Source organism: Rhodamnia argentea, chromosome 8 (genome assembly GCF_020921035.1).
Source record: "Rhodamnia argentea isolate NSW1041297 chromosome 8, ASM2092103v1, whole genome shotgun sequence".
NCBI classification, from domain to species: Eukaryota; Viridiplantae; Streptophyta; class Magnoliopsida; order Myrtales; family Myrtaceae; genus Rhodamnia; species Rhodamnia argentea.
In genome coordinates, this window is record NC_063157.1 from 21,365,025 (window position 1) to 21,391,035 (window position 26,011).

At 41.2% G+C, this 26,011-nt stretch overlaps 5 protein-coding genes across 8 annotated transcripts; 4 read left to right on the plus strand and 1 right to left on the minus strand.

Moving 5' to 3' along the window:
• Positions 1–2,549: 2,549 nt before the first annotated feature.
• LOC115748115 (transcription factor RF2b-like) lies at positions 2,550–6,737 on the plus strand. 3 transcript variants are annotated; one of them, XR_007199445.1, is made up of 6 exons: positions 2,550–3,204; positions 4,709–4,841; positions 5,103–5,187; positions 5,630–6,031; positions 6,154–6,324; positions 6,420–6,737. XR_007199445.1 is itself a non-coding variant. In XM_048283437.1 (5 exons), the coding sequence occupies exons 1-4, from the start codon at positions 2,762–2,764 to the stop codon at positions 6,004–6,006; spliced, it is 1,038 nt and encodes a 345-aa protein (XP_048139394.1). In that variant the 5' UTR covers positions 2,550–2,761; the 3' UTR covers positions 6,007–6,031; positions 6,154–6,334. The 3 variants fall into 3 exon arrangements, 2 of the variants coding, with proteins under 2 accessions (XP_048139394.1, XP_048139393.1); XM_048283437.1 differs by lacking the exon at positions 6,420–6,737 and having other exon boundaries at positions 6,154–6,334; XM_048283436.1 differs by lacking the exons at positions 6,154–6,324; positions 6,420–6,737 and having other exon boundaries at positions 2,552–3,204; positions 5,630–6,137.
• A 3,550-nt stretch (positions 6,738–10,287) lies between these two features.
• On the plus strand, positions 10,288–12,004 carry LOC115748116 (expansin-A8-like). The gene is made up of 3 exons (XM_030684523.2): positions 10,288–10,552; positions 10,927–11,239; positions 11,381–12,004. Exons 1-3 carry the CDS (start codon positions 10,420–10,422, stop codon positions 11,682–11,684), a joined length of 750 nt encoding a protein of 249 aa, XP_030540383.1. The 5' UTR covers positions 10,288–10,419; the 3' UTR covers positions 11,685–12,004.
• Positions 12,005–14,805: 2,801 nt separating this feature from the next.
• Positions 14,806–17,390, plus strand: LOC115748117 (macro domain-containing protein VPA0103). The gene is made up of 7 exons (XM_030684524.2): positions 14,806–15,079; positions 15,625–15,673; positions 15,767–15,869; positions 16,008–16,103; positions 16,186–16,260; positions 16,609–16,678; positions 17,023–17,390. Exons 1-7 carry the CDS (start codon positions 14,831–14,833, stop codon positions 17,095–17,097), a joined length of 717 nt encoding a protein of 238 aa, XP_030540384.1. The 5' UTR covers positions 14,806–14,830; the 3' UTR covers positions 17,098–17,390.
• Positions 17,391–18,023: 633 nt separating this feature from the next.
• Positions 18,024–21,549, minus strand: LOC115748118 (reticulon-like protein B16). Of its 2 annotated transcripts, none has more exons than XM_048284455.1 (6): positions 21,260–21,549; positions 20,946–21,092; positions 19,920–20,100; positions 19,701–19,842; positions 18,856–18,925; positions 18,024–18,601 (listed from the first exon to the last, which is right to left on the minus strand). In XM_048284455.1, the coding sequence occupies exons 2-6, from the start codon at positions 21,079–21,081 to the stop codon at positions 18,396–18,398; spliced, it is 735 nt and encodes a 244-aa protein (XP_048140412.1). In that variant the 5' UTR covers positions 21,082–21,092; positions 21,260–21,549; the 3' UTR covers positions 18,024–18,395. The 2 variants fall into 2 exon arrangements, with proteins under 2 accessions (XP_048140412.1, XP_030540386.1); XM_030684526.2 differs by having other exon boundaries at positions 18,024–18,562; positions 21,260–21,538.
• A 1,243-nt stretch (positions 21,550–22,792) lies between these two features.
• LOC115748202 (superoxide dismutase [Mn], mitochondrial-like) lies at positions 22,793–25,887 on the plus strand. Its single transcript, XM_030684651.2, has 6 exons — positions 22,793–23,246; positions 24,231–24,277; positions 24,351–24,476; positions 24,592–24,648; positions 25,103–25,180; positions 25,610–25,887. The coding sequence occupies exons 1-6, from the start codon at positions 22,943–22,945 to the stop codon at positions 25,700–25,702; spliced, it is 705 nt and encodes a 234-aa protein (XP_030540511.1). The 5' UTR covers positions 22,793–22,942; the 3' UTR covers positions 25,703–25,887.
• The last annotated feature ends 124 nt before the right edge of the window (positions 25,888–26,011 follow it).

The following is a 26,011-nucleotide window of genomic DNA, read 5'->3' on the forward strand; positions in this document are numbered from 1 at the left end:
ATCTCCAGTTCCATCAACAAACAGCCATGCCTTTATGGTGTTATCTTCACCTGCTCTGTCCCAACCCCACTAAATCAAAGCTTAGTCAATAACGTGAAAGATGGTTTGTAGGACTTGTAAGTCATGGATGTCCATCTGTTGAACGTCTCACGATTGCTGAGATTGGTGGGATGGAGCTGAAGATGTTGCTTCAAGAGATTAGGAAGATAAGCACTTAGCTAAACCACCCCCCCCCCCCTCCCTTTTTTTTTCTTTCTAGAAAGTTCGGGAGTGGCGATTCGAGTTCACAGTGGGTTCGACTTCTCTCGGAAAAAGCAAGAACACAATTTTGTTCAACGGCTAGAGTTTTTTTGTAGCGGCAATGTCCGATTATTTATCATATTCTGTTATTTAGACTACTGGATTTATGACAATTAATAGAGAGAATTTCAAATAAAGGTCTCAAGTACCATCATTTTCTCAAAAACGTGAAAAATGATTTGTAAGACATGTAAGTTATAGGTGTTCATCTCTTGAATCTCTAACCATTGCTGAGATTGGTGGGAGGGAGTTGAAAATGTTGCTTCAAGAGATTAGGAAGATAAGCACCATTTTTTTTCTCTTTTCGGAAAATTCGAGAGGGGCGATTCGAGTTCATGATGAGTTTGACTTCTCTTGGCAAAAGCAAGAACACAATTCTCTTCAACAACTAGAGTTTTTTGTGGCAACAATGTCCGATTATTTATCAGATTCTATTATTTAGACTATTGGGTTTATGACAATCAATAGGAAAAATTTCAAATAAAGGTCCAAAATACTCTCATTTTCTCAATTAAAAGCCTAAAGTAGATCTTATATCAAATAAGGTCTTGAAGTGTCTTTTTTGTTTCAAATAAAGACCTGAAGTGTCCATGATTATTTCAAATAAGAGCCCGACCTCATCGGCCCGTCAAGGGCATTTTTGTCAAAATACCATTTTAATCTAATTTTTAGTTAAATTAAGTTAAATTTAAAAAAAAAAAACACACACACACACACACACACACATGCTAGAGCCCTCTCGCCTATGGCCGTCGCACCGCTAGGGCGGGGGACCGCGACCTCCCTCGGAGCCGGGCGAGGGTCGCCGCCCTTGCCCGCACCCTACCCCCGTGTTGACCCTCGCCTTTGGTCGCATGGTTGCCGGTCCTCATTGAGGCGTCGGTGACCCCGTTAGTTGTCGATGACGCTCCACCATCGGTGGGGCGATGGCCACGGGCATGTTTTCATTTTTTTTTTTAATTTTAAAAAACAAAAGAAAAAAATTAAAGAAAAAATTGAAAAAAGTTGAATGACGAAAATGTCCATATCAAAGGCCTTTTTTTGAGACTCGATATGGCCACTTCGATTCTTCTTTAAAATAAAAAAGGTACTTCATGCACTTATTTGAAATAATATCCACTTCAGGCCCTTAATTGAGATAATAAGGGCACTTCAAATTCTTATTTGAAATTTTTCCCGATTAAACCGTTAAAGTTGTGATATCATTTATGTAAAGGATATCATGGTTGATCTCCCTCCGAAGTTTCTTTCCTTTTCCCATTTTTGGGAAAGCCCGAGCCCACAAAAACATGGCTTGCACAGTTGAGAGCAAACATGACAATTATTGGCCTGTGCCTCACGCATGGCAAGTGATGGAAATGAGAGGGCATGTTGTCCCTACAAGCTACTACATGCTTTAGCTATGATCCTTATTGAAAATGACTGGGGTTAACATTGGTTCATGTGAATAAGATTTGACAGCTATAGTCCATCTCAATAGCCTTTTGTCACTCACTTCCTGTCTTCTCTTTTTTGCTCTTTGGGCTAAACATGAAGATATCCATCTTGCTGAACATTGCCAACCCAAGGACTACATTGACATTGGCACATGAATCCAACTATGAATGACCCACCACACTCGCCAGGATGCGAATGAAATCTTGTCCTTTCATTGATCTAAGGAGTCGGAAATCATGTGCATGCATAGGATTAAAGAGAACAATCACGTGAATTGATTTGAAGAGGTATATTGCTCTCTATCACGGACTACTAGCATAAATAAACATAATCCTTTCACACTAATTAATGATCAATTACTATTTGTTCTTACCACTGTTGTCGATCTTACTTAAGAGTTCGATGTCATGATCATCGAAGCCTTCAACAGATGATTAAATATGACTTTTTACAACGCTTTCATGTCGATATGTCGGGATTTATATGTAGCTCATTAATATATCTTCCTGTTTATTTAGTTCAAGTCACATTCGGTTTGTGCCACGTATCATCTATATTCAATATTTTCCATAATTACAAAATGGAGAAACACTTTCCATGAGCTAGATGGTTGGATCGGACACAATCACAAAAGTCAAATTACGTGAAATTAACGTGAGATCGATTATCATATCCATGGCTAACCTGAACCCGCAATTAGTTGGATCTAGAAAATCGTTTCAGCTCGAAAGCAAAGGTTATACTAGAATTCGAGTCAAAATCAAAGAGCAAGAATCTTGTTGGAGGATGCCACTTTTAGCATCTCAAATTAGGCAAAATTCAGGTAATAATAAATGCTAAAAATGAAGAAGAACCCTGCCGAAAAACGACACCGCTTCACGTGCGAACCGGAGTTCATCTTCTTCTCCACTCAAATCGGAGCAGCAAGAATCAGTGTCTGAAAATCTCTTCATATTTTCTCTTTTTCCCGACCTTATCATTTGACGCGAAAACCAGCAACCAAAGCCCACGTTTCTCGGACCAAATGGAATTGCCCGAACCACCCAATCCTCCAAACCCTAATCCCCACGTTCCCGCCCCTCAAAACCTTGCAATGCCCCAATTCCACCACCACCACCGCCGTGCCCACTCCGAGGTCAATTTCCGGATGCCCGATGACACCGATCCCTTCGACAATGCGCCTTCGGGGAGCTTCGAAGATCTCGGATCCGAGGACGACCTGCTGAGCACGTACATGGACATGGAGAAGATCGGGGGGAAGCTCGACGACGGGCCCGGATCCGACCCGAGGACGGACAATGCCGAGGGCGACGGCGGCGGTGGCGGAGAGAAGGGCGCGAGGCCGAGGCATCGGTATAGCAATTCCGCGGACGGGTCTTCGGTCTTGGATGGCATAGAGGCTAAGAAGGCCATGGCTCCTGATAAGCTGGCGGAGCTGTGGGCAGTTGATCCCAAAAGAGCCAAGAGGTTTGTGTCATTGTCAACTTCTTTTTCCATGGTTCTTTGACTTGACGGTATAAGTTCGGGCTGAAAGGTTCTTAATTTTGGATTATTTGTCGTGTGGCAATATGAAGAGCTGAATTTGGTTATTACCAATATCAGGTGACGTATTGGGGAAAAAAATATTTGGAGATTGAATCAATTGTTGTCTGATTAAAAACCAATCCGTGGAGATTATTGTACTCAAGTTACTCTGATTGATTTTTAGGGCTGCCCCACCCCGTATGATTAGACTACTAAGACCATGATGTTAGGATTGGAGAATAATATGGAGGTTGGCTGATGCTAATGATGTAAATAATGGGTTTGTTGTGGGGATGTTTTCATTGTAATCATGCTTAGCATACACCTAAACCATTGTTGCCATTGATGTGCCCAGTTATAATGATAATTAGATGACTCACCATTCGATACATTCTCTTCCGCAGTAGCTGGATTCATGTGGTGCTTATATTAATCTCTGTCCATATCATGGCCCCTCTTGTTGCTTTCAGTCTTGTATGCAATTATAATCAAATTCAAGTTCCAATAGTATTGGCCTTAAACTAAACAGTAGCTCTTCCTGACCAAGCAGATTTTCATTTCACAATAATCCCCAAATTGATGTCCTCCTTAGGCAGCAGGGCTGTACTTTATGATGCTTAGTTGACACAAGATAGATTGACAGGAGAATACGATGTTTTTAGAGGGGGGCGACTTAGGATGCAAAATCATTTTTTGAGCATTTAGGGGAAGAATGAGCTTTAAATGGGATTGCTCTTGATGGTTTTCATTTCCCAAGAATGGATGAATTGCTGGACAAAATCTTTCTTATATATCATTATATCTTTTGCAGAATATATTTGATTAGAAGAGTCTATGCGAATAGCATGTTGAAGAACAGGATATGATAGTAATAATAGTTAAAAATGCTCTTTTTTGAAACCATGCTGGACAATAGCCTCCACTCTGAACTATTTTATACCAGTGAGTTGGCTTGCTCCTTGCAACATCATGTAATAGGGCTTTTCTAAAGGTTCTGAAATCCGAGGGACAAAGAAAGTGCCTGCTATTAGGAAAGCACTTCATTCTTGGACTTGAAGCATCGTCATCATCAACATCAACATGTTTTGCTCAGTATTTTTCAAATTTCAAATTTTTCCCAGTTTGTCAGTAACCTTCTGTTCGATGTTTATCTGCATGACCTGTTACATTTTAATTAAAAAATATTTTTCCACCTTTTTTTTCCTTCTTCCAGGGATGCACATGAATGAATAGCACAATGATCTGAACTGTTATGCAAAAAGGATTCTCTTTGTTGATTTCTATTTTCAGATTGTTGTTTCTGTTGTTTGAACAAATCTACTATGATATTGCATTTAGCCAATTGAAGGAGAGTCGTAAGACTTTCAATCTGTAATTCATTAAATGGTGCTCTGAGTAAGGATCTTTGTGCTCTTTTTTTCTAAAGTACATTTGATATTCTTCACAGAATTCTCGCAAATCGGCAGTCTGCTGCTCGCTCAAAAGAGAGAAAAGCAAGGTATATCTCAGAACTCGAGAGAAAAGTCCAGACCCTTCAAACAGAAGCAACTACTCTTTCTGCTCAGCTCACACTTTTTCAGGTCAGCAGTGGAATATTCGCAAGATCGTAATTTTTTTTATTTTTTGCTCTTCTTTTTTGTATGAGGAATCTTGTGATGACGATTAGGATATTGGCTAGAATGATGAAGTCAAATCTAAAGATTGGTTATCATTATGTTGACTCACATTATTTTCAGCGGTTATATCTGGACTTGCCTATGCTTCTCATATTGTTGTTCTGTATTTGCATAGTGATTGGCTCACTACTTAACATCACCATTGCTTCCTGTGCCGTGTTTCAGAGGGATACAACAAATTTGACTTCTGAAAATGCAGAGCTTGAGCTTAGGTTACAGGCTATGGAGCAACAAGCTCAGCTACGTGATGGTATGCCTTTTGCATCATAGTTTTGTAGGTCATAATGTTATCACGATGATGAAGTGCTTGCTTAGGTTAGTCAGAAAGGCAGGTGCATCTTCCATGCTTGTTGGAACTGTTGCTTGAATGAACGCTAGTACATGAACATATTGCAAATATATTCAGATCAAGAAAGTGCGACAATTAACACACTTGCGATGCATGATTATCCAGTAGTATATGCGAAACTGCATCTTCAGATACTATATGATATAGGGAACTGCTTTGTGGTGCATTAATAACATGCTGCCAGTATGGTAACTGTGGTGACTTACCGAATTTCAGTGCTCAGTCTGTTATTACCCAGTTCTTCCTTCCTTTTCAAGTTTTGGAACTGCATATTTGTTCCTTTCTTTCAATAGTACCATACAAAGCTGTTGGCTAATCTTCTTTCGCTTGACTTTGAGCGCAGCTCTAAATGAAGCTCTGAAAAAGGAAATAGAGAGGCTCAAAATTGCCACCGGAGAAATGATGACAGCAGCCGATACCTATAATTTGGAAATGCACCAATATCCATATTCACAACCTTCCTTCTTCCCTCCTCAGCAACAACCCAGATCAGTCGACTTACGAAACATGCAAATGCCTCAGTTCAACATGTTTCATATGAACATAGCAGCTTCGGGGCAATCTCCAACCATGCCTGCCCATTCTCATGGCTTCTCAGAGCTGTTGCAGCAGGACTCCCTCGGTCGATTGGAGGGGCTTGAGATTAGTAATAGAGGGCCACATCTTGTAAAGTCTGAAGGTTCTACCATTTCAGCAAGTGAAAGCAGTAGCACATATTAGTGTAAATTTAAAGCTGACACACTCTGTAAGCCCACCACCCCCATTGATTTGTCTATAGATTGATCTCTGTAATCACAACAGTTTGAGATATTATTTATTCAGCAGATGCAATTCTTTCGATTTATTCAAAATCCAGGACTCATGTAGCTCTCTGTGTTGAGAATATCCCAGAGTTCTGTTGTTGGTTGTCTTGGTTGACCAAGAGGTGCCTTATCGTCGTGGTGTGGCTTCAGCCAAAAGGAAGTTACAGTATGCATCATCTGTGCCTCTCTTAGTCAAAAGACATCATGTTATATGCCTCTAAATATCAACGTTGAAGTAAGTTTGATACAAAGTATACTTCGCAAGGTTTTGAACAAAGAATATAATGTACCTTGTACTAAATTCAAATCCTCCTCTTCTGTCAACTCTAGGAACGGCCACAGCCGGTGAGCCACCATCGCTCAACAGACCATTATTAAAGTTTGATCAAACCAGTCATCCTGTTTGCATTACAGAAGCTATGAGACATTATTGGAACCTCCACCGCATGCCAGGAGGTTATAAGAGAAGAAACCACCTTACACTTGCACTAAATCAAGACTCGAGACCGCTGTAGCCAGTCAAATTCATCTAGTTTCTTGCACAAAAGCTGAGAGAGTACCGGAGCTAATTTGCTTTTGCCCTGGCTATGCTAGAAAGGTTTGTTCATCAATCAATTCTAGGGAGGTTGGCTCTTTTAACTTATGCAGCATATGTTCATACCATGTTTGCCTGTCATTATGAAGCTTGGTGGGGAAGCAACGCACGTCTGACATATCAGCTTGTGAGAATCAACAATGGCCTACCTGTCCAACTTCCCCCTTAAACGCACATGGCATGCAACCCATCACCCAAAAAAATAAGGAGGGAGGAAGGAAGAATGATGTAGGATTTTTCTGCAACTGTTACATGTGACCACATTGTTAACTGCCCTTTTGAAAATAATCTCCTGAAAAGTCCATGTCAATTGAAAATGAATGGGAATTCTCAATCCATAGCTGGAGCGATAGACACAGCAACCCCATAGTTTTGTTCTTCTTCACGTGGACTCATAATCAAGGTGCTATACATGGTCCATGGTCATTACAGGCCGCGACCAATGACAAAATGCTATCTCAATTAACTAACGCACCCACATCCCTCATAGGCTCCCCCTAACTTGCAACCAACACGTTTCTATTCACTTTTTGCCCGCCATGTCCATTAGTGGCACGATGCCCGACACTCCTAAATTGCTCGCACGACATGTTAACTCTATCAGGCAAAACATAGGGTCGGATATGTTAGCTTCCGCAATTATACGTCGGTGTAACTTATGCATTTTGTGCTGCGAGCCTGTGATTATACCTGTTCAAGAAATGGCATTAATACAAGACTACATGTGCAACAGATTTTCCAAACTACATGTCATGACTTTAGAGAAAGCTCAGTTTGCCAAATGTTCACTTCATGTGATTGAGGGGTGTCCAAATAGTTCTGTCAAAGAGGGACAAACAGACAAGCCCTTGTGAAGGTCAGTTTCATTTGTGGTGAACCAAACTACAAATAGAGAAGAGTCCACATGCCCTTTATGTGGATCTGATTCAATGTTGAGCAGCTTTGGTCCCTGAAAAAGAGGACCTCCTGCTGCTTTGGGGGGTCACAGCATCTGTTCTGACCCTACCCAGTTGGGAGGAAATCAGCAGAATCAGAGACAGAAGAACTGGGAAAGGCAAGCAAAAACCTGCAAGCCCCACTCATGTCTTCTGCAGTGAAGTATCTCATAACTCGTGGTTGAAGATGCCAATGCCGGTGACATCACATGAGGTAGATAAGAAAGAGGGAGATATTCATCTCCTTGACGAACTTCAATTTTGCATTTCTTTATACAGTCGCAATGTTGACGAAGCACCGAACTTCAGTACACGATCAAATCATGTTCCACCCACATTCATTGAACAACTGCATCACCAAAAGTCGGTGCAAGACATATTGCCCCTAGACATAATTTATTCTAACATTAATCTTTAAAAATGTTGGCTTAGGAACAAAAAAATAGTTGAAAACTCCACCTCCCCAATAATACTTAAATGACTCCTGCCCGAGACAGACAAATTTCCAGACTTGGTAGAGAACTCATTGCATTGTAGGAAGTAGGAAAGGGTGCCTCTGTTGTGGTCCATTTATATTAATGGACAATAAATAATGAATATATCCATAAGCATACTGATTGTCAAGTTGTTCTATTATCCACGTGTCGGGACGAGAATTTTTCAGGTTGTAATTATTAGGGGGACTTTTTTAATTTATATTAGTGAAAATAGGAAAAAAAAATTAATAATAGGAGCCTCCAATATCCTTATTCTTATACATTATGAAAATGATGCATGCATGGATGTTGAGGGAGGGACCGTAAAGCCCGGACATGCATGTGCTCGTAACATGGTAGGCCCTCGTAATCGTTTTCAGTTCCAGCTCTCCCTTTCTTTTATTCATTGTGATAAACAATCTAAAATGATAATATAATATGAAGTAAATTGCATTGCTCGATGAGGATTGATTCCTTTTTGCATAAATAACTATCAAGTAATCGTAGTTAAATAGCTAATTATCCTGCTATTAGTGAGAGGATAATGCAAAGAATCTGCTAATAATTACAGACGAACCGGTACGAGAAATCTCCAAGAAGTCTCCTCGCGACACGTAGTCTGATGTCTCAGTAGCTTATAGGCAAAACAAATAACGGAGAGACTTTGCCGGATGGGATTTAACTTATCCCAACTAAGTCTTGTCATGGTCGGCGATCGTGTATTGTCTAAGCTCTTGATCAAGCAAATAGCATCAATCAATGCTTCATCGTTCCAAGGATTAGGGTTCTTCATTCTCCATTTGGTACCTTGTAGAGTTGTCCACGACATTGAGCGATTCTAGAGTCGAACATACTTTGTCATTAACTCCAACGGTCATATCCACGGTTAGGTTACACAAAGCGAAACGTCTCACGCGTCAAAATCCTAAGAAAGGAAAGCGAAACGACCTCATGAATCCACTCCATCACGTGGTCATGCGCATTCAATCGTGCCTCAATAATTACCTACTAACTATGCTTTTTTTATGTCCAATACTAACTATGCTAATGACTGAACATTTGCAATATATGGTCAAAAGGGTAGGGCGAGAGCATTTATAGGTCTCTTGAGAGTGTGTGAATGGGTGAAAGTAGGTTATACATGTGAAGGGGATGGGGTTCAAAGGAATCTTTTCTTTGTGCTATTAGGTTACGAGGCTATATGATTTGGTGCATGGTGTCTTCTGTCTAGGTTTTAGGTCGGTAGTTAACTTGTGTGTGGAACCAACCCTAGTGCCCACATGCGGTTTCTTGTTCGCGCACCGACAGGAACATTAAATTAACAGACACCCAACAGATGAACACCTAACCGGGAATGAAACAAAAGACACCCAACAGATGTCCTGAACTTAAGTACTGATCTCATGGCAGTTACCATTGAACTCTCCTATAATGGGTTTGAGTTCTCAAGTCAATGAAAAGTTTACCAAATCTACAGTAACTAGACAGAATACTTTACAATGAGCATTTCTTGAAAATACCATGGATGGAGAATGCATGATGTCCACTTTTCGATTGGTTGCGAAGCTTCGATCGAGCGGAACCGAGTGCCTACTCATTTTATAAAATGTCCGCCGGTTTTTATTTTCTTTAATGTTACATCTCATGTCGCTGAGACAGAGACACGATTTATGATAGACAGGCAATGCACTTTCCCTGTTTATTTATCTGAATCATCTGTCACCACGTCTTGACTTCGCTTTTCCATTGTCATGAATGCCATATGAGTTCATCTTGCTTTGTGCAATTTCAGGAGAATAATCGGCACATCCGAATATATTGCCATTGCCCACGCGAATGGAGCAAATAAACAAAAAGAGAGCATTGTTTGCATGCATATTATCTACTCGAATATAGAAGTTAAAATAGCAAAAAAGGAAGAAGAAAAATGCAAGAAGATGTTGAGCAAGGGCATGTGCAGGTGGGGCCTTCAGGCACAACAGTTGGTAGCCCAAATTGGAACAAATGCATGTGCACTTAATTTCTGATCCCTCCTTCCAAAGGCCAAAAAAAAAAAAAAAAAAATTTGGCGGCCTGAAAGAAATTGATTCTTTGTTTGTGGCTTTCGACCATCTTTCCAATCTCTGTCTCTTTGCTCTACAATCCCTACACCCTCATAAGTCTCTACAATCTTTGTTGCCTATATAAGTGAACACTCCATCATCCCATTTTGCACCAAACACTAACCAGCAAACACTTTCATCTCCCCTCCTCCTTCAATCTCTGTCTTTCTGCTGCAATATTTGTCAGCAAAGCCAAGCCACATCAGAGAAAAGAAGCCAAGAATGGCCAATGCTGCAGCAATCTCAGCAGTTGCTCTTGTGTTCCTGTATCTCAAAAGTGCTTTTGGGGACTATGGAGGCTGGGAAGGTGGTCATGCCACGTTTTACGGGGGTGGTGATGCATCTGGCACAATGGGTAAGTCCAAAAAGTGATCGCTAGCGTTTGCTGAAAAGACCAATATGAAGTTAGACTCTTAGCTCTTGAAAGACTAGAGTAATGTCTACTCCTTTTGTCAATATGTCCATTGGCTAGGTAAAGTAACTAACTTTCACCGCATAAAGTGAAAACCAGTTCAAAAGACTATCCTTTACTTCTTGATAGTGTAAGACAAGCCTTAAATGTCCAGTGTGACAAGCAAAAAGTGCTGCTTTTTCCCCATAAAAAAGCAGTACAATTTAGGCCTTGATACTTTAATTTCGACCGATGTACCTTATGCTCATGTTGAGACTATAAAGATAATCATTTTCTATGTGCCTGATCACATGTAAATGGTACTAAAAACATTTCAGGAGGCGCTTGTGGCTATGGCAACCTGTACAGCCAAGGCTATGGCACCAACACTGCAGCTTTGAGCACTGCCCTGTTCAACAACGGCCTGAGCTGCGGGTCGTGCTACGAGATGCGGTGCAATGATGACCCCAGGTGGTGCCTCCCGGGGACCATCATGGTCACGGCGACCAACTTTTGCCCTCCCAACTTGGCCCTCTCCAATGACAATGGCGGCTGGTGCAACCCCCCTCTCCAACACTTTGATCTGGCCGAGCCGGCTTTCTTGCAGATTGCGCAGTACAGAGCTGGGATTGTCCCAGTTTCCTTCAGAAGGTAACAACAGTATAATTTTCACTGCAAATTTCTAGTTTTTTGGGTCCCCAATTGGGCATTAAAGTTTCCAGATTGAAGTCCACAAAAACTCCAACATGTGATGAAAATCGAACTCATGGGTGTCGTTCTTGATCCTGACAGGGTTCCGTGTGTGAAGAAAGGAGGGATAAGGTTCACCATCAATGGGCACTCCTACTTCAACCTGGTGCTGATCACAAACGTGGGAGGTGCTGGTGATGTCCATGCCGTGTCCATCAAGGGCTCAAGGACTGGCTGGCAACCCATGTCAAGGAACTGGGGACAGAACTGGCAGAGCAACGCCTACATGAATGGCCAGCCTCTCTCCTTCACAGTGACCACGAGCGACGGGAGGACATTGACCAGCTACAATGTCGCGCCGGCCAATTGGCAGTTCGGACAGACATTTGCAGGGTCTCAATTCTAAGAATTTTTAGAGGCCTTCGTGGTGTAATTCTAGTAAGTACTTGATCAATTTGTATATGGGTCAAAAGTGCCATTGTGTGCCATATGTATTCAAGAAACAGAGGGAGAGATGAAGTGGGCAGAGAAAAAGAACAGGGTAGGAGAAAGGTAGGAGACCAACTGAGGTTGTTCCTATTGCAGAGGTGGCTCTTTGGCACCCGCTAGGTAACTAAGAATTTATGTATTTAGACCGTGCGAGCTATGTAGTACGAAGAAAAAAAAGAAGAAGGGGGATACCTCCATTGCTTGCCACAAATTTATGAAGGCCGGGATTGTTGTTGACGATATTGTTGCCCCTTAATTTGAGTACTTGTGTTAAGCCCATTTGATCTTTAATTCGGGTTTATGCTTTGGTGCTCTCGCGGAGGAAAATCATCGAACGCATGTAATGCGTGTCGCTAGACACCATGATTCCGATATGTCGTCCTCTAATTGGGTCTATAAACTCCAATAAGACACGGCGCAGAATGATTCAAGTACGGGAGAGAAACATTGATGGACTTAAGACGGATTAGAAAATGTTGACCTTCGATTAGATGGCACAGAGTCTATTGAATAATAGTTTGGAACTCTATGTTACACCTTCGGAATCCCCCGGAAGAAATCGGGCTCTATTCCCCTCAAGCCTAGTGAGATAACTGGAAGCCCATTGGGCCAAGATCTTCGCCACCCTTTAGAGATCCAAACCAAGTTCTGGTGGAAACGGAAGCTCCCTGGTAACCCAAGCCCAGTATCTCGTGCAATTCGTGTATGCTCGTTAGACTTTCTTTATGACATGTCGATATTTATGTGACTTACAGACAATGAACAAAGAGCTGTACGAGAATAAAATTTTGGAAATAGAAAAGAGATTGAAAGCCAAAATCAACAAATCGTGTCGGAAGTTATTTGATGTATTTTCGTGTTATTAAATGGGTCGAGACAATGATGCAAAATGCGTATAGATCTTGGTGAAATCGGTTTACGTATTTGATCTAGCTTAGCGATCAAAGAAAATCTTTGCAAATAATTCACGATGTTTACCTTGACACGTAGCTAGAACATCTAAGAAAAACCCTCAAAGTTGAGTCGCGAAAGGACGATCTTTTGTTGCACAAAAGCGTCGGAACTTTTCTTAGTCACTCTAATGAGGAGAAAATATTCAGTGGCTTTCTAGTACCACCTCACCTCACAGGCTGATGTGGCACAGATTTTTGGGTGACAAGCAATTATTATTGCCACGTGTCGATGACGTGGACGTGAATTAAAATTTTCATTCTATTATTTTCTCTCTCTCCTGCTTCGTTCCCCGCACACCGCCGGTGGCCATGGACTTCAGATTTTCAGCCCGATGGCCATGGCCGAGCCACTCCCTCTGTCGTCGTGGCAGTCGGCTCTCGGGCAACATGCGCGCACGGCGGCTCGTCCGTTGCTAGATCTAGAGCCGTGAGCACATGAAGCAAGAACACGGGCAAGGCATGGAGTGAGCCCATACATCTAGTGGGAGGGGATTCTCACTCGACAGAGCAAAAGGAACAAATCTCCAAGCAGACATCACGAGCCGGCCATGAAAAAAAAGTGGATTGATGCCTGGAGGCTAACGGGGGAAATCTGGGTTCATCTTCCCTCTGCTGTTTAAGTCGATTGATGCAGCGATACGAGATGGAGGTTGTGGGACAGTGAGAAGGATTCTAAAGCGATGTCGTCTGGGGCTCCAATCGAGATCTGGAAATCTGGGTCATTGCAGCCAAGGATTCGTCGTCGATCTGCATCTCTCTTTCATCACTCCCGTCCAAGGCTCCAGAGTCTTGGAAATTTGGGTGCTCGCGGCCAAAGTTCCGTCATCGGTGTCACCTCAACCCCTCCGTCGAACCTTGGCCGCGAGTGATGCACATGAGAGGTTGCTTTACTCTCCATAGATCTGGAAATCTGGACGAGTGTGACGAGCACAATGAGATAGCGGGCGGGGGCTTGAACGCGTGGCTGAGGATGGAGGAGAGCTCGCGGGTGGTCGTCGGTGGCTGTGAAAGGAGGAGATGGGGTCACTCGCCGGTGCTCTTTGGTGCTAGCGACGGAGGAAATGGGGAAGACCAGAAAAATTCTAGCTAGATTTTTATTTTTTTAGAGGCCCAAGACCCAAAAAAAAATTCACCCTTCGCATATGTGACAATTCTACTCAAATTTTTTTTTATCTAATAAAAAACCTCCGACTTTTATATTTATCCTAATTTTACCCCAAATTTTTATTTTTATCCCAATTGTATCGGCAAAAAAAAAAATCTCAACTTTACCATAAATCCCAATTACATCCAGAACTCTTTTTTTGTCTAAAAAAAACCTCCAACTATTATTTTTGTATTAATTCTACCATCGTTAGCTTTCCGTCTATAATCATCATTAGTTAATCTTATATGACATTTCCTTGTTGTTAATGAATTACACCTCAGTAAAATTAACATGAAAAAATTTATGAACTTCTCTTTTGTAGTTTGCTTCCCCTACATATTACGATGAGATATAAAGTCACTCAAGACGGCACGTTTCGTATTCTTTCCGACATTCGGCGGCCCAAAAAACGGCTAGACATGGAGATATTTGGACTAACAACCTAAAATCTCGTCGTTCATAAAACTTATTGTTTCTAAATTTCGAAGATTCATTGGTAAGTTCGGCGAGAAAACTCGAGTCGTGTAGAATTAACTAATGATGATTATGGATGGAAAAACGACGGTGGTAGAATTGAGATAAAAGTAAAATTTGAGGGTTTTTTAAGAGATAAAAAGATTTGGATATAATTGGAACATATGCTAAAATTAAAAGTTTTTTGGATATTAAATAGGTAGAATTTGAACAAAAATAAAAGTTGTGGATTTTTTATCGGATAAAAAAGTTTTAGATATAATTGTCACAAATGCTAAAGTTGGAATTTTTTTTTTTTTTGGATATTAAGCTTTTTTTTTAGATCATCCACATGTGTCAAGTTGTGATTGGGTTTCACCAAAAAACCTGTGCCACATCAGCCTGTGAGTTTTGTTTTTTTCGGTCAAACAGCCCGTGACTTGAGTTGGTAGTTGGTCCTAGACAACCACTGAATATTTTCTCCCATTTCTCGGACCCACCACCGCAAGAATGCCTGTATGCTCCTCTCTCTGCTCAAATGCGATCAGACTCCACCGTCATCAAAAACCCATCTTTCTTCAAACCCTGAATTTGTCTCACTTCACTGCAACTAGAGCCAAGTTCGCGAGGATGTCAAGTCAAGGAGCCGATGCGGAAGCTCAGAAGTTAATCAGTTTCTCTCTGTCACCGGCCGCCGCTCTTGTCATCCAGAAAGGGGACATCACCGAGTGGTCCGTCGATGGCTCTTCCGATGCCATTGTCAGTATTCTCTCTATCGGTTTGATTTCTCTGTTTCTCTTTTTTCTGGTTAAACCATGCGGGTGATTGTCATTCGTTCTGGTTTCATCGTTTGGGTGATTCTTGAGTTTGTAGTTGGACTTCTAGAGATTAGCTTCTCATGGACTGTATGAAACGTATTCGGCTTGATTAAAGTGTTGAATCTTTTGGACTTAATACAGAACCTAGGCTTCGAAGGATTTTAAGCCTTCAATTAGCGGCAAGTCCCTTGTTTCAAGTTTTCATGATGATCAACCCATTCTATTGGTTTTAGGAACATGCCACGGAAAAGATTTTGTTTCTGAGTTGCATAAGTTGATTTCATGATGCTTCGTGTTGACTTGAGTCTGGGGGAAAGTCTGTCCTGCCTGGACTGTGTCTAAAACTTCATTGTGAAGTCAAAAAAAAAAAAAAAAAGATGATATGAGCACAATGGCTCGAATGTGTCCATGACGTTATACAATGATGGGTGTCTTGGAAATTATGTTGAGGAGTGCATGGATGTTGAAGGGGGATGTTTTCTGCAGGTTAATCCAGCAAATGAGAGAATGCTTGGAGGTGGTGGTGCAGATGGAGGTTCTCTCTCTTTAACTAGGCTAACTTGTGTGTCATTAGTTTTACATTGAACTATATGATTTCCTGTTCTTTAATTCCTTTTTTTCCGATTAGCCATACATAGAGCTGCTGGACCAGAACTCCTAGAAGCTTGTTATAAGGTCCCCGAAGTACTTCCAGGGATCCGCTGCCCGACGGGAGAAGCAAGAATTACTCCGTAAGCTTTTTCTGCATAATCTGCATACTAGGGTTCGACCAGGACAGTATCATCGCTCGTCGATCATTAATGTCAAATCAATGAGGTCTGTCATACTATATCTACTCACCATCTGATTATCCCACACTTTTCAAACAGAGGCTTTAGGGTGCCAGCATCCCATGTGATCCACGCGGTTGGCCCAATCTATGATGGTGGTAGCAATAGTCAAGCATCCCTGAGAAATGCTTACAGGTATCTTGCAGGGAATTCTATTCATTCAGTTCTTTTCCCCATTTCTCAGAGAGTACTAATCATTTTGCACTTATTACTACAGGAACAGCTTGATGGTGGCCAAAGAAAAGGAGCTTCAGTACGTTGCATTTCCTGCTATATCCTGTGGAGTTTTTGGGTAAGTTGGCAATTATTATTAACTTCAACTTCTTAAGTTCACAATGCTTGCAGCTATGTGGTCATCAGGTGAAAATATATTGATTAATCTTCTTTAGGTGCTTAACTTTGTTTCAAATTTTTAGCTATGTTTTTCATGTGTTAGAAATCTAGAACATGTATGAGACTTTATGGCCAAAAAAGAGGAATACTTGTAGTGCAGCGCAATTAGTTTCTTCGTCGCGTATGTGTGTCTCTTATGTATGTGTGTGTCTCCATGCATGAGTGTGAATGAGTGAGAGACAGGAAATTACCTGACCAATTGCTTGTGTTTTCTAAGCTATCACTACTCCTGATCTTATTTTTCCAGATATCCATATGACGAGGCTGCCACAATAGCTATCTCTACTATTAAAGAGTCCTCCGATGGCTTGAAAGAGGTAGGTGTTGATGTATTACTCTGCCCATCAACTTCCTAGTTGAATGGAGGTCCTTACCATATCTTACCGATTTCAAAATGCAAAGTAGCACTCGGCGGTGCCTCTTTACTAGACCCCTCTGAGATATCGTCAGTTGCACTTTGAAAAAGTACTCAACCGGCATTTTGAATAGTCATTGTATAGAATGGGGCAGTCTATTCGTTTTTGTCGGCCTTTTGTCTAAGATCGAGTCAATGCAATCGTTCTAGTTTGAGTGCTTCATGCAATAGTACTTATCCTTGCATTAGTCAGTAAGCTCCTGAACATGAATTATCATGGAAGAGACTGACCGTTTCTTTTTGCAGGTACATTTTGTTCTCTTTTCAGATGATATTTACAATGTTTGGGTGAGCAAGGCAAAGGAATTGCTTCAGCAGTAGATACTCACCAGCTGTGGTGCTGTCGTCTCTCAGTTACCTATCGAGACAAATGCAGAATGCCGATTTCATCATAATACGAATGATTGAGCTGATGATAAGGGTGAACTTGTGAACGAAACATTTTCTGAGACTTGGCTGGCCGCTTGGTCACTGCTTTGACTATTCCAGATTGTTATGCTGTGGCCTTTGCATAATATGGATGAGATAGATTGTGGTATGTTCTATGTCAGTTGAATTTTTCTCTATCATGTGAAAGAACCGACATTAAGCCTATTCGATATCTTTCCATCTCTGATAATGTTGTTTTCCTATTTGGTAATGAAAAGAATCGCATACGCAGTGGGCAACCTACATAGAGACCGCTTTTTTTTCCTACATTCTGCCCCCAGCTAAGGAGCTCATCATTGAAAGTGTGTTTACTTAACCAGTGTTTGCTCAATAAATGTATCACTGCTTGGAGTTGAAGAGATTATGCTTGAGAAAGGAAACCTAGAAGCACCCTTTTCTTTTCTGGAACTCTCTTTGAGTCGGTCTACGAAGAGGCGAAAAAGACATCAATGTTGGGGACCGTTGGGTGAGCTTTCCTTGTTCTCTTATACAGAAGAATAGAACAACTTGAGAGCCAGGACTGATCATGTTCCTCTCACATAGTTACTCCTCCCGCATCAGCCCCCCGATCTCATTTTACTGTCCCTTGATTACTTATATAGTACACCGGTTGTGCTTAATTATCCAGTTTCGTTATATCCAACAAAGTTTTCTGACCCATCTCTGCCATCGATGAGAAACCAGCAAAGATTTCACGCCGTGGAATTTCGATCATTTGACCTTGCGATATCACTCCTAACATAAATAAAGGCCTTTGGAATTCACCCATCGAAGCATGTTACTCGTGGTCATAAGGGAGCATTTACCACCTACAATACAGGACTCTGTCTGGAAACATACATTCACCAAGGAGCAAGAGGACTACATGGAAACATATTGGAATGATGAAACCAACAAGTACAAACAATTGGTGTCACTTGCGAAGTTGATGAATGGTATCTCTATGTTCAGACAAGCGGCTGACACTGCTTCTGCCGCTATCCGATTGCATTCTGATAGGGCAAGGAAAAAATGAGGTTGGAGTCAAGTACCAGGGAACAGCCAAAGGCTTCTTCATGGCAAACGACATTGATGTGACATTTTGCTCCTCATTGAAATGATGGAAGCCTCAATCCGCAAAACAGCACCTAAATTGCGAAGTAAGCTCTTGGCATGGATGTCTTGGCAGATGTTTCGACTCAACTTCAGCTTCACATATTTTTGTCCTTGGATAAACTTCTTGGGAGCTTGCTGATAAAACTCTCATCTACTACTTTGTAATGCCTCGAAAAGTTTCTATGGAGCATTCCACAAAACCTATCCACATGTTTCTCAAACCTGCTGTACAGTGCAGGAACTGTGATGGATATTATAGTACCTATCACCAATTTAAGCGAAACACCAGAAATAAGCCAATCTGTTGATAAATAAAAAATCAGATTATGTAAGTCATACAGAGGTCATGTGTCCAAGGAAGTAATCACGAGACAGTTCCAAAAGTACAGTTCCATAGGAATTCGGGAAATCACAAATTTGATCAAAATCTGTCAAACAAACGAGAACCAAAGCCAAAATGGAATCAGCACATGACAGACTATGACTGCTCATATCCTGCACAATCAGAGAGATATGCACACCTGTACAAAAAAATTCTCAAAGAGAAATGCATACCTATATAAGCGAGTGTGAAGAATGAGAAGGAGCTACCAATTGCTGATATAAGCCACAGACAGACAACCACCTGCCAATTAAACTAAAGATCAGTGAGAGGACTACAAGTGGATAGGAACACGATGCAGCAGAGAAAAGAATGTATAATGGTCGGGATTGACCCATGAGACCTGACAACCCAGTGGCAACATAAAATGTAAGGAAAAGAAAACTAACTGTACAAGAACTTCTACAGAAATTCGATTAGTTTGTAGCAACTTGCTTATCCTATTTGTCCAATTCGCTTTAAATGCATTAGTTTTGCTACAATTGATGCCTCATTAAAAACAAGCATAAGGTTCCCTTCATCTCGACCGTCAATAGGTTTGGCCAAGGCATTTATAACGTGATCCACTTAAGCCTCACTCACCAATATCTAAGTAATTCTTCATGTTGCTTATACAGAACTTCCCTTTTGTATCTTCAAACAGTCATTCATTGATACAATACCAACATTATTTGATTCTAGAGTAGTCCCTATTGTGCCCTCTTCAAATTCTACTAATTCACCCGTCATTACTTGATCAAAACCATAACTATTAGCAACGCTGTCGCCTACTTGCGGTATGTATTTACAACCTCTACTTCTCTGTTATATTGCTCAATACATTCACAAATAATACGACTAATGTCGTGCACTCTAATTATTACCATGAGTGTGTCGTCCACTCTAATTATTACCATGCGAATTTTTCAATTCTGTTTGTGCGGGGAAAGAATAATAATGCCCACAGTAGAAGGACTAATTAGTTATTTCTTTGATCCCCCCAAGCATCCATAAGTTCACATACATCAGCTCAGTATACCTGGAAAAATAGTCTAAAATCTTTTCCAAGAGTTATATCGTGAGCCATAAGCAGTAGGCTATTGATTTTGACGCGAAAAGAAGCAGCAGCATTGGTAACCATCTCCTCTGAGAAAACTAGCTCAGATAATTCTGGCAGTGGTCTGCTCGGTAAAAAAAAAAAAGTAATTAACAATAATGGTTACACCGAAACCGTAAAATAAGAGTCTGATGTTCATACCTATTCCGGAAAACAGCATAGTTGGCATGAATGAACAGTGATATGATTAGTAGCAGCAAGACATCTGAACAAATTGACAGGAAAGACAATCCTGATCTTTCAAAGATAACCCAAGCAACTGTCGCAACAATAATGATACCAAAAGAAAGATGCCGCCGCCTCCACAATAGAACGTCAGCAGCTGAGGGAGAAGAAGAATTTAAGTTTTCAGTAAAACTGCAACATGAAAAATGAGCATGCAGAAAAAAAAAATTTAATGCTTTACCAGGTTCAATAAAGTTATGGTAATGTATCTAAATTTGCCACAACTATACACTTCTTTTTGACAATAAATCACTGATCAAACAGGGAAAAGAATTGCTTCAAGACAGATTAAACATTCTCAGGAAGGAGTCACAAGCATTTATGACCAATCCACTGAGAGCTGTCTAACAGAAGATGGAATTCAAACATGAATCCAGTAATCAAAGAAAGAAACGGGTTCTAGATCTAGGAATGGAAATCTTAAATAAACAAAGGTACAGCTAAATATAGTTTACAGATCTCCAAAACCCAACAGCTACATGACTTCACCATGCCCCCATTCGCACGTACCATCCGGCTTATTCAATTTAGAATAAAAAAACAGTGAAGACGAAGAAAGAACTGCTTAAAATAAGCCATTCGACTGAACTTTTGGAAGAAGAGCCATCGAGATGGAACAGGTAAAGGCAATAAACCCAAATAATGGATAAGCATCAAGTTCCTTCCGGGTGAAGAATGCTTCACCCAAACGTATCAAACAATTAACCAAATGAGCAAGACAATATGATCATATTCAAGGGCAGAAACTTTCGAACAACGAGAATGGCGCGTACTGTAACTGGTAGATAGCAGCAACATATCCAAATAGAAACTACTTTCCCTAGTCGCACCACTAATTTACCATAGCCTTTCCTTGACGACTGTGAAGAGCAATTCGAAGTAGGAAACAAGCATACAGAAGCAAGAAGCTCGATGAACATCTAGGGTGAACAATTGCCATACCTATTCCACCGCCCATACATTGGTGGATGGTGGATTGCCGACCGAACAATCGGTAATCTGAGCCAGCCGGAGTCAACGATGACGACGACGCCGCCGACGCTTCTTCTCGGTCGCAAACATCCGCCGAATTCTCCATCAATCAACACTCTGCCACATCCACAGCGCCCCCAAAAATCAGCGGAAAGTCGGAAACCACAACGATTAGCATCCAAACATCACCCCGACTCAACCAGAGCTCCGCCACACCAAACCGACCCGAAAAAAAATTCAGCACAAAAGGTCAAAAACCAACCAAAAGAGGTGAATGAACGAACCTCGGGAAAACGCAGGCATGAAGAGGACCGCTCGAGATCGGGGAGCTGAAACACGCGCGCTCGATCTCCCGCTCCGGTGAGAGCCAAAAACACCCCGATCGGGGAAACGAGAGAGCGACGGAGACGCGATTCGATTGGAGTGAAGTGAATTCTTCAGGCGACAGATTACGGAGCGAGCGGTTTCGTCACCGGGTCGTTAGGTGGTCGCGACGGGATAGAGATTAGCATGCGAGATTGCACTGTACACAGCACACCGAGGGTTGATTTTGGACACGTGGCCGACTTTCGTTGGACAGGACAAGTGTGCTTTCATCAACAGTGGCTTTCCCCTTCTTTCTTGATTGCGAGCTAAAAGCGGCCTTAATCAATATTGAGAAATAAACAAAACAAATAGACAGGCCAGTAGCTATTGAGTTTAGGATTTTCGTGCCAAGTTTCTGGCTTAAGGATCAATATATAGTCATATATTGAAAAATGAATTTTTTTAATTTAACAGCAAATCAATTTTTCTAAATTTAAACATAGGCTTTTCGTTAATTTATTTTGCTAAGGGATCAAATGCCGAAAACTGGGAAAAATATTTTCTTAGAATGAATTTCGCGAATCAAATGGAGGTTAATTTTTAATTTTCCTTAACTTTTGTGACTTCTAAAATTTAATTCAACCCGGAATAACTATTTCGATTATGTTAATATGGGCATGCTAAATTACGTGTAACAGTCTCATAATTATATGGATGATTACATTACTTCTATCGTTTAATACTTTTATAAGAAACAAAACATAGGCACACATCTATTTTCGTGTGAAGGGGTAGCTATGTACGAGTAAGCCGTGCCAATCCATGTCAAAATCTTTTGTATTATTTAATTGACTCTTCTTATCCATTCTCGAGCACAAACAAGTCAAGGTAAACATATCTAATTCAATGTAAGGTGGGGCATGGGATTCACCAACAAATAAACAAATAAACTATGGCAATGTTAACAAAAAAAAAAATTTTAAATTCGAGTTATTTAAAAGGGAAAAGCCACATAATTAGCCTATGAAATTTGGCTCGACGTGCAATGTGTTTGCTAAAATTTTTATTTAATCAACGTGGCTTGTGAACTTTAACCCAATGTGTAATGTCGTCCATAAACTTTCAATTTATTCAATAGGATCCATAAACTTTTAATACATGTTAAACCTAATCCTTAAACTATTATCGTTCCTTAACTTTGTTTAATGAAAGATTAGCATTAGAATTTTTGTAGAGTTTATCGACTAATTTAAACATGTATGAAAAGTAAGAATTCAAGAATCGCGTTATAAAATTGCGCTGAACTTTATAGATAATATTAAATAAACTAGAAACATTCAGATATTGGGTTAAAATGGAAGGGTTATTTGCGTCATTTTCTTTGTTTTGGCCGAAGTGATTATTCACTTTTAAAACAATAGTTTTGTGTCAACATGTTATAGGAAGCCTCCCGACAGTTGTCATCATTGCTAAGGAGTGGAAGCAGGCGGTTTCGTTTCCCGAGTACCGCACCTGGAATCAGAATCCGCCATGGGAATACCCCCTCCACCTCCCTTATTTACTGCACCCAACCTTTCCCTTCGCACCTCGCACTCCCTCCGCCTTCTCTCTCTCCTTCCCTCACTCTTCGCCCGCGAACTCGATCGATCCCGACCTCTCCGATGGCTCTCCGTACGATCGTATCCAGGAAAACCCTGGCCGCGCTCGGCTCGGGCCTCCGGGCCGAGGCTAGACTCGCCGCCTCTCGCGGCCTCGTGACCTTCTCGCTTCCCGATCTTCCCTACGACTACGGCGCTCTGGAGCCGGCCATCAGCGCCGAGATTATGCAGCTGCACCACCAGAAGCACCACCAGACCTACGTGACGAACTACAACAAGGCCCTGGAGCAGCTGGAGGACGCCATGGCCAAGGGCGATGCTCTGGCGGTCGTGAAGTTGCAGAGCGCCATCAAGTTCAACGGCGGAGGTGACGATTCTCTTCGTCGATGTTCTTCGTTTTTTTTTCCCCAGTTTGTGTTGGTTCTGCTCGGTTACACTTACTGTTGGTAGCTTTGTTGATCGATGGGGCTGGGAGCTGGTGAAATGGACGAGAGAGAGAGAGAGAGAGAGAGAGAGAGAGAGAGAGAGAGAGAGAGTTCATTTGGCTCTCTTTATTATCTTGTGAAGTTAGAGGAGATTGATTGTCGGCGCGGACTGCTTCTGGAAGTTGGATACCTGAACAATCTATGGAAATTATGGTCACTACACCATTGAACTGACTTTGGCCGGAAAGAACAAAACGATGAACTGAGCGATACGGCTCGATTGAGTTAGGGTGGAGAAGAAAGTATTGTAAGAGTCTCCGAGTCTGAGTAGACGGGGCATAGCTTCCCATGGTGTTCCCATTTTCACATCAAAGTGTTGAATTTTGTAGTATCTTTTGGAAACATTATAGTTTCTTTAGAGTACACATCGTAGATATTATGGAGCCGTAAGCTAGTTGAGCCTGCTAGTGACAATTGTGTGACGTGAAGTAGGATGAACAATATAGACATAACTGAACTGTACAGAGTTGTCTAGTTGGAGATGAGTTGTTTTAGTAGATTGTACAAAATAATAATTTGGGCAAAGGCTGTTGTTACTATTTCGGTATTGGATACTGAGGAGAACATAAGGATCTGTGCGTGCGAGAGGGAGCTGAGTGTTCTGTAATTTTTTTTATGTCCACAGAGTGAAAATATCACAAACTGGACCCGCATTACGCAACCTTTTTCTGCAAACCATAGCTGGGATACTACTGACTTCTAGATGTTCTTCTGTGCATATTAAGATTTCCTGTTGTCATCCAGGCCTGACCCTTAACTTCTGTATTCAACCACTAAAAAGTGACTGTGATAACCTGTTTAGTTTATATTCGACCATGTATTATATAGTTCGGAGTTGTTTTTAACTTCAACGTGATAATTTGCAGGTCACATCAACCACTCAATTTTCTGGAAAAATCTTAGTCCTATTCGTGTAAGTGGATATCTTGGAACAAATTCGTTCTCTAAAATTAGTATTTTTTGGAGCTAATGTTTATCCCTTGCAGGAAGGAGGTGGGGAGCCACCAAAAGGTTCACTAGGTTGGGCCATTGACACAGATTTGGGCTCTATGGAAGCACTTGTACAGAGAATGAATGCAGAAGGTGCTGCCTTACAGGGCTCCGGATGGGTGGTATGGCTTTCAGTTACATAGTTTGTACATGATACTTGTCAATAGGTGTTAGCATGACGGTGGTCTATTGGTTTAGCTCATATTCAAGGATGCTATGCACATTTGTCTCATGCAGTGGCTTGGTCTGGATAAGGATTTCAAGAAACTCGTGGTGGAAACAACTGCAAATCAGGTCAGATTTTGACATCTGCTCAGGATATTGTCTACAGCTGCTGTTGTAATTTATTCATGGAAAGCAAATAAATCTTGCCAGCACTCCTTACTGTTCTTTTATGTTTCTTAGTCAAAGTATGGTATCCGAAAATAGGGCGTGCTAGCGTCATTTGAGAAGGAATCCGCAATAGTTCTCATCAGTGGTTGTTGGGGCTTTAGCTATTTAAAAATCCAGTGTGGTTTTTGGTAGGATGTCTGCAGTTTTTGAATCTAAATTTGTCGAGGCATTGGAGGTCAAAGGTTGCAATGGCATGAACATGACTGTATAATGTATATTGTGTCCTGATGTCCTGATCCAGGCGCTCAAGTTCTTTTGGCAAATTTGTGCACTCGAGTATTATTTCATTGAAAGCTCTTAGAGATGTGTAACGGGATTAGTGGCTGGTTTTCATGGTAATTTAACTTCTTTTCAGGATCCACTGGTAACCAAAGGAGCCAATCTAGTTCCTTTAATTGGTATAGATGTATGGGAGCATGCATACTATCTGCAGGTAACTCTATGATATTTGGCCTCGTGGTTACTGCTTACTCTGCACAACATAATTGCGGTGCCTAAGACATTTTGACCAGACGGGATATGTTGCTCGGAGTTTTGTAATACCGTCTTCGATGCCATGTTAATTATCTTATAGTTGTTTAGGTAAACAAATGCATGACTAAACTCGTGTGAGTTACATGTTCCTATCTGAAGTCAGAGATGATGAATCGGTACGGCGGGTGTGTGAATCCGCTGTAAGGCGGGTGTGTGAATCCGCTGTAAGGCGGGCATGGTAGATGGTTGCACTTTGTGAGTGGTACTGCTTTGCATAACTAGGAGTTGAGTGCCCAATCTTGTGGGTTAGCTTGAAGCAGAGAATCTCATGTCGTAATCACTCAGAGTCTTATTTCTCTGCTTCTCTGTTTTACTCTCTTCGTTGCAGTACAAGAATGTGAAGCCCGATTATCTGAAGAACATATGGAAAGTAATTAACTGGAAATACGCCAGTGAAGTGTACGAGAAAGAATGCCATTGAGCGGCGGAAAGTCGGACTCAACATACAGTCTTGTCGCAAGAATGGAATAAGCTCATGTACATGTACAGCTAGGGAAATCCAGCGAGGTGTTATAGCTACTGTTGTATCTCATATTCACATCATGAGTGAAAGGTGCTGAATAAAACTTGAGTTTTTTCAGCCTTTTTGTTCGTCTCTTTAGTTGCTAAAAACTTGAGTTTCTTACTCGATGATACTGAAAAAAAATCAAATGATATCTGTAACATCTAATACTAACTTTAACGGCATTCTCTAACACCTTTGGTCTTTGGATGAATCTTCTTCTTGAGC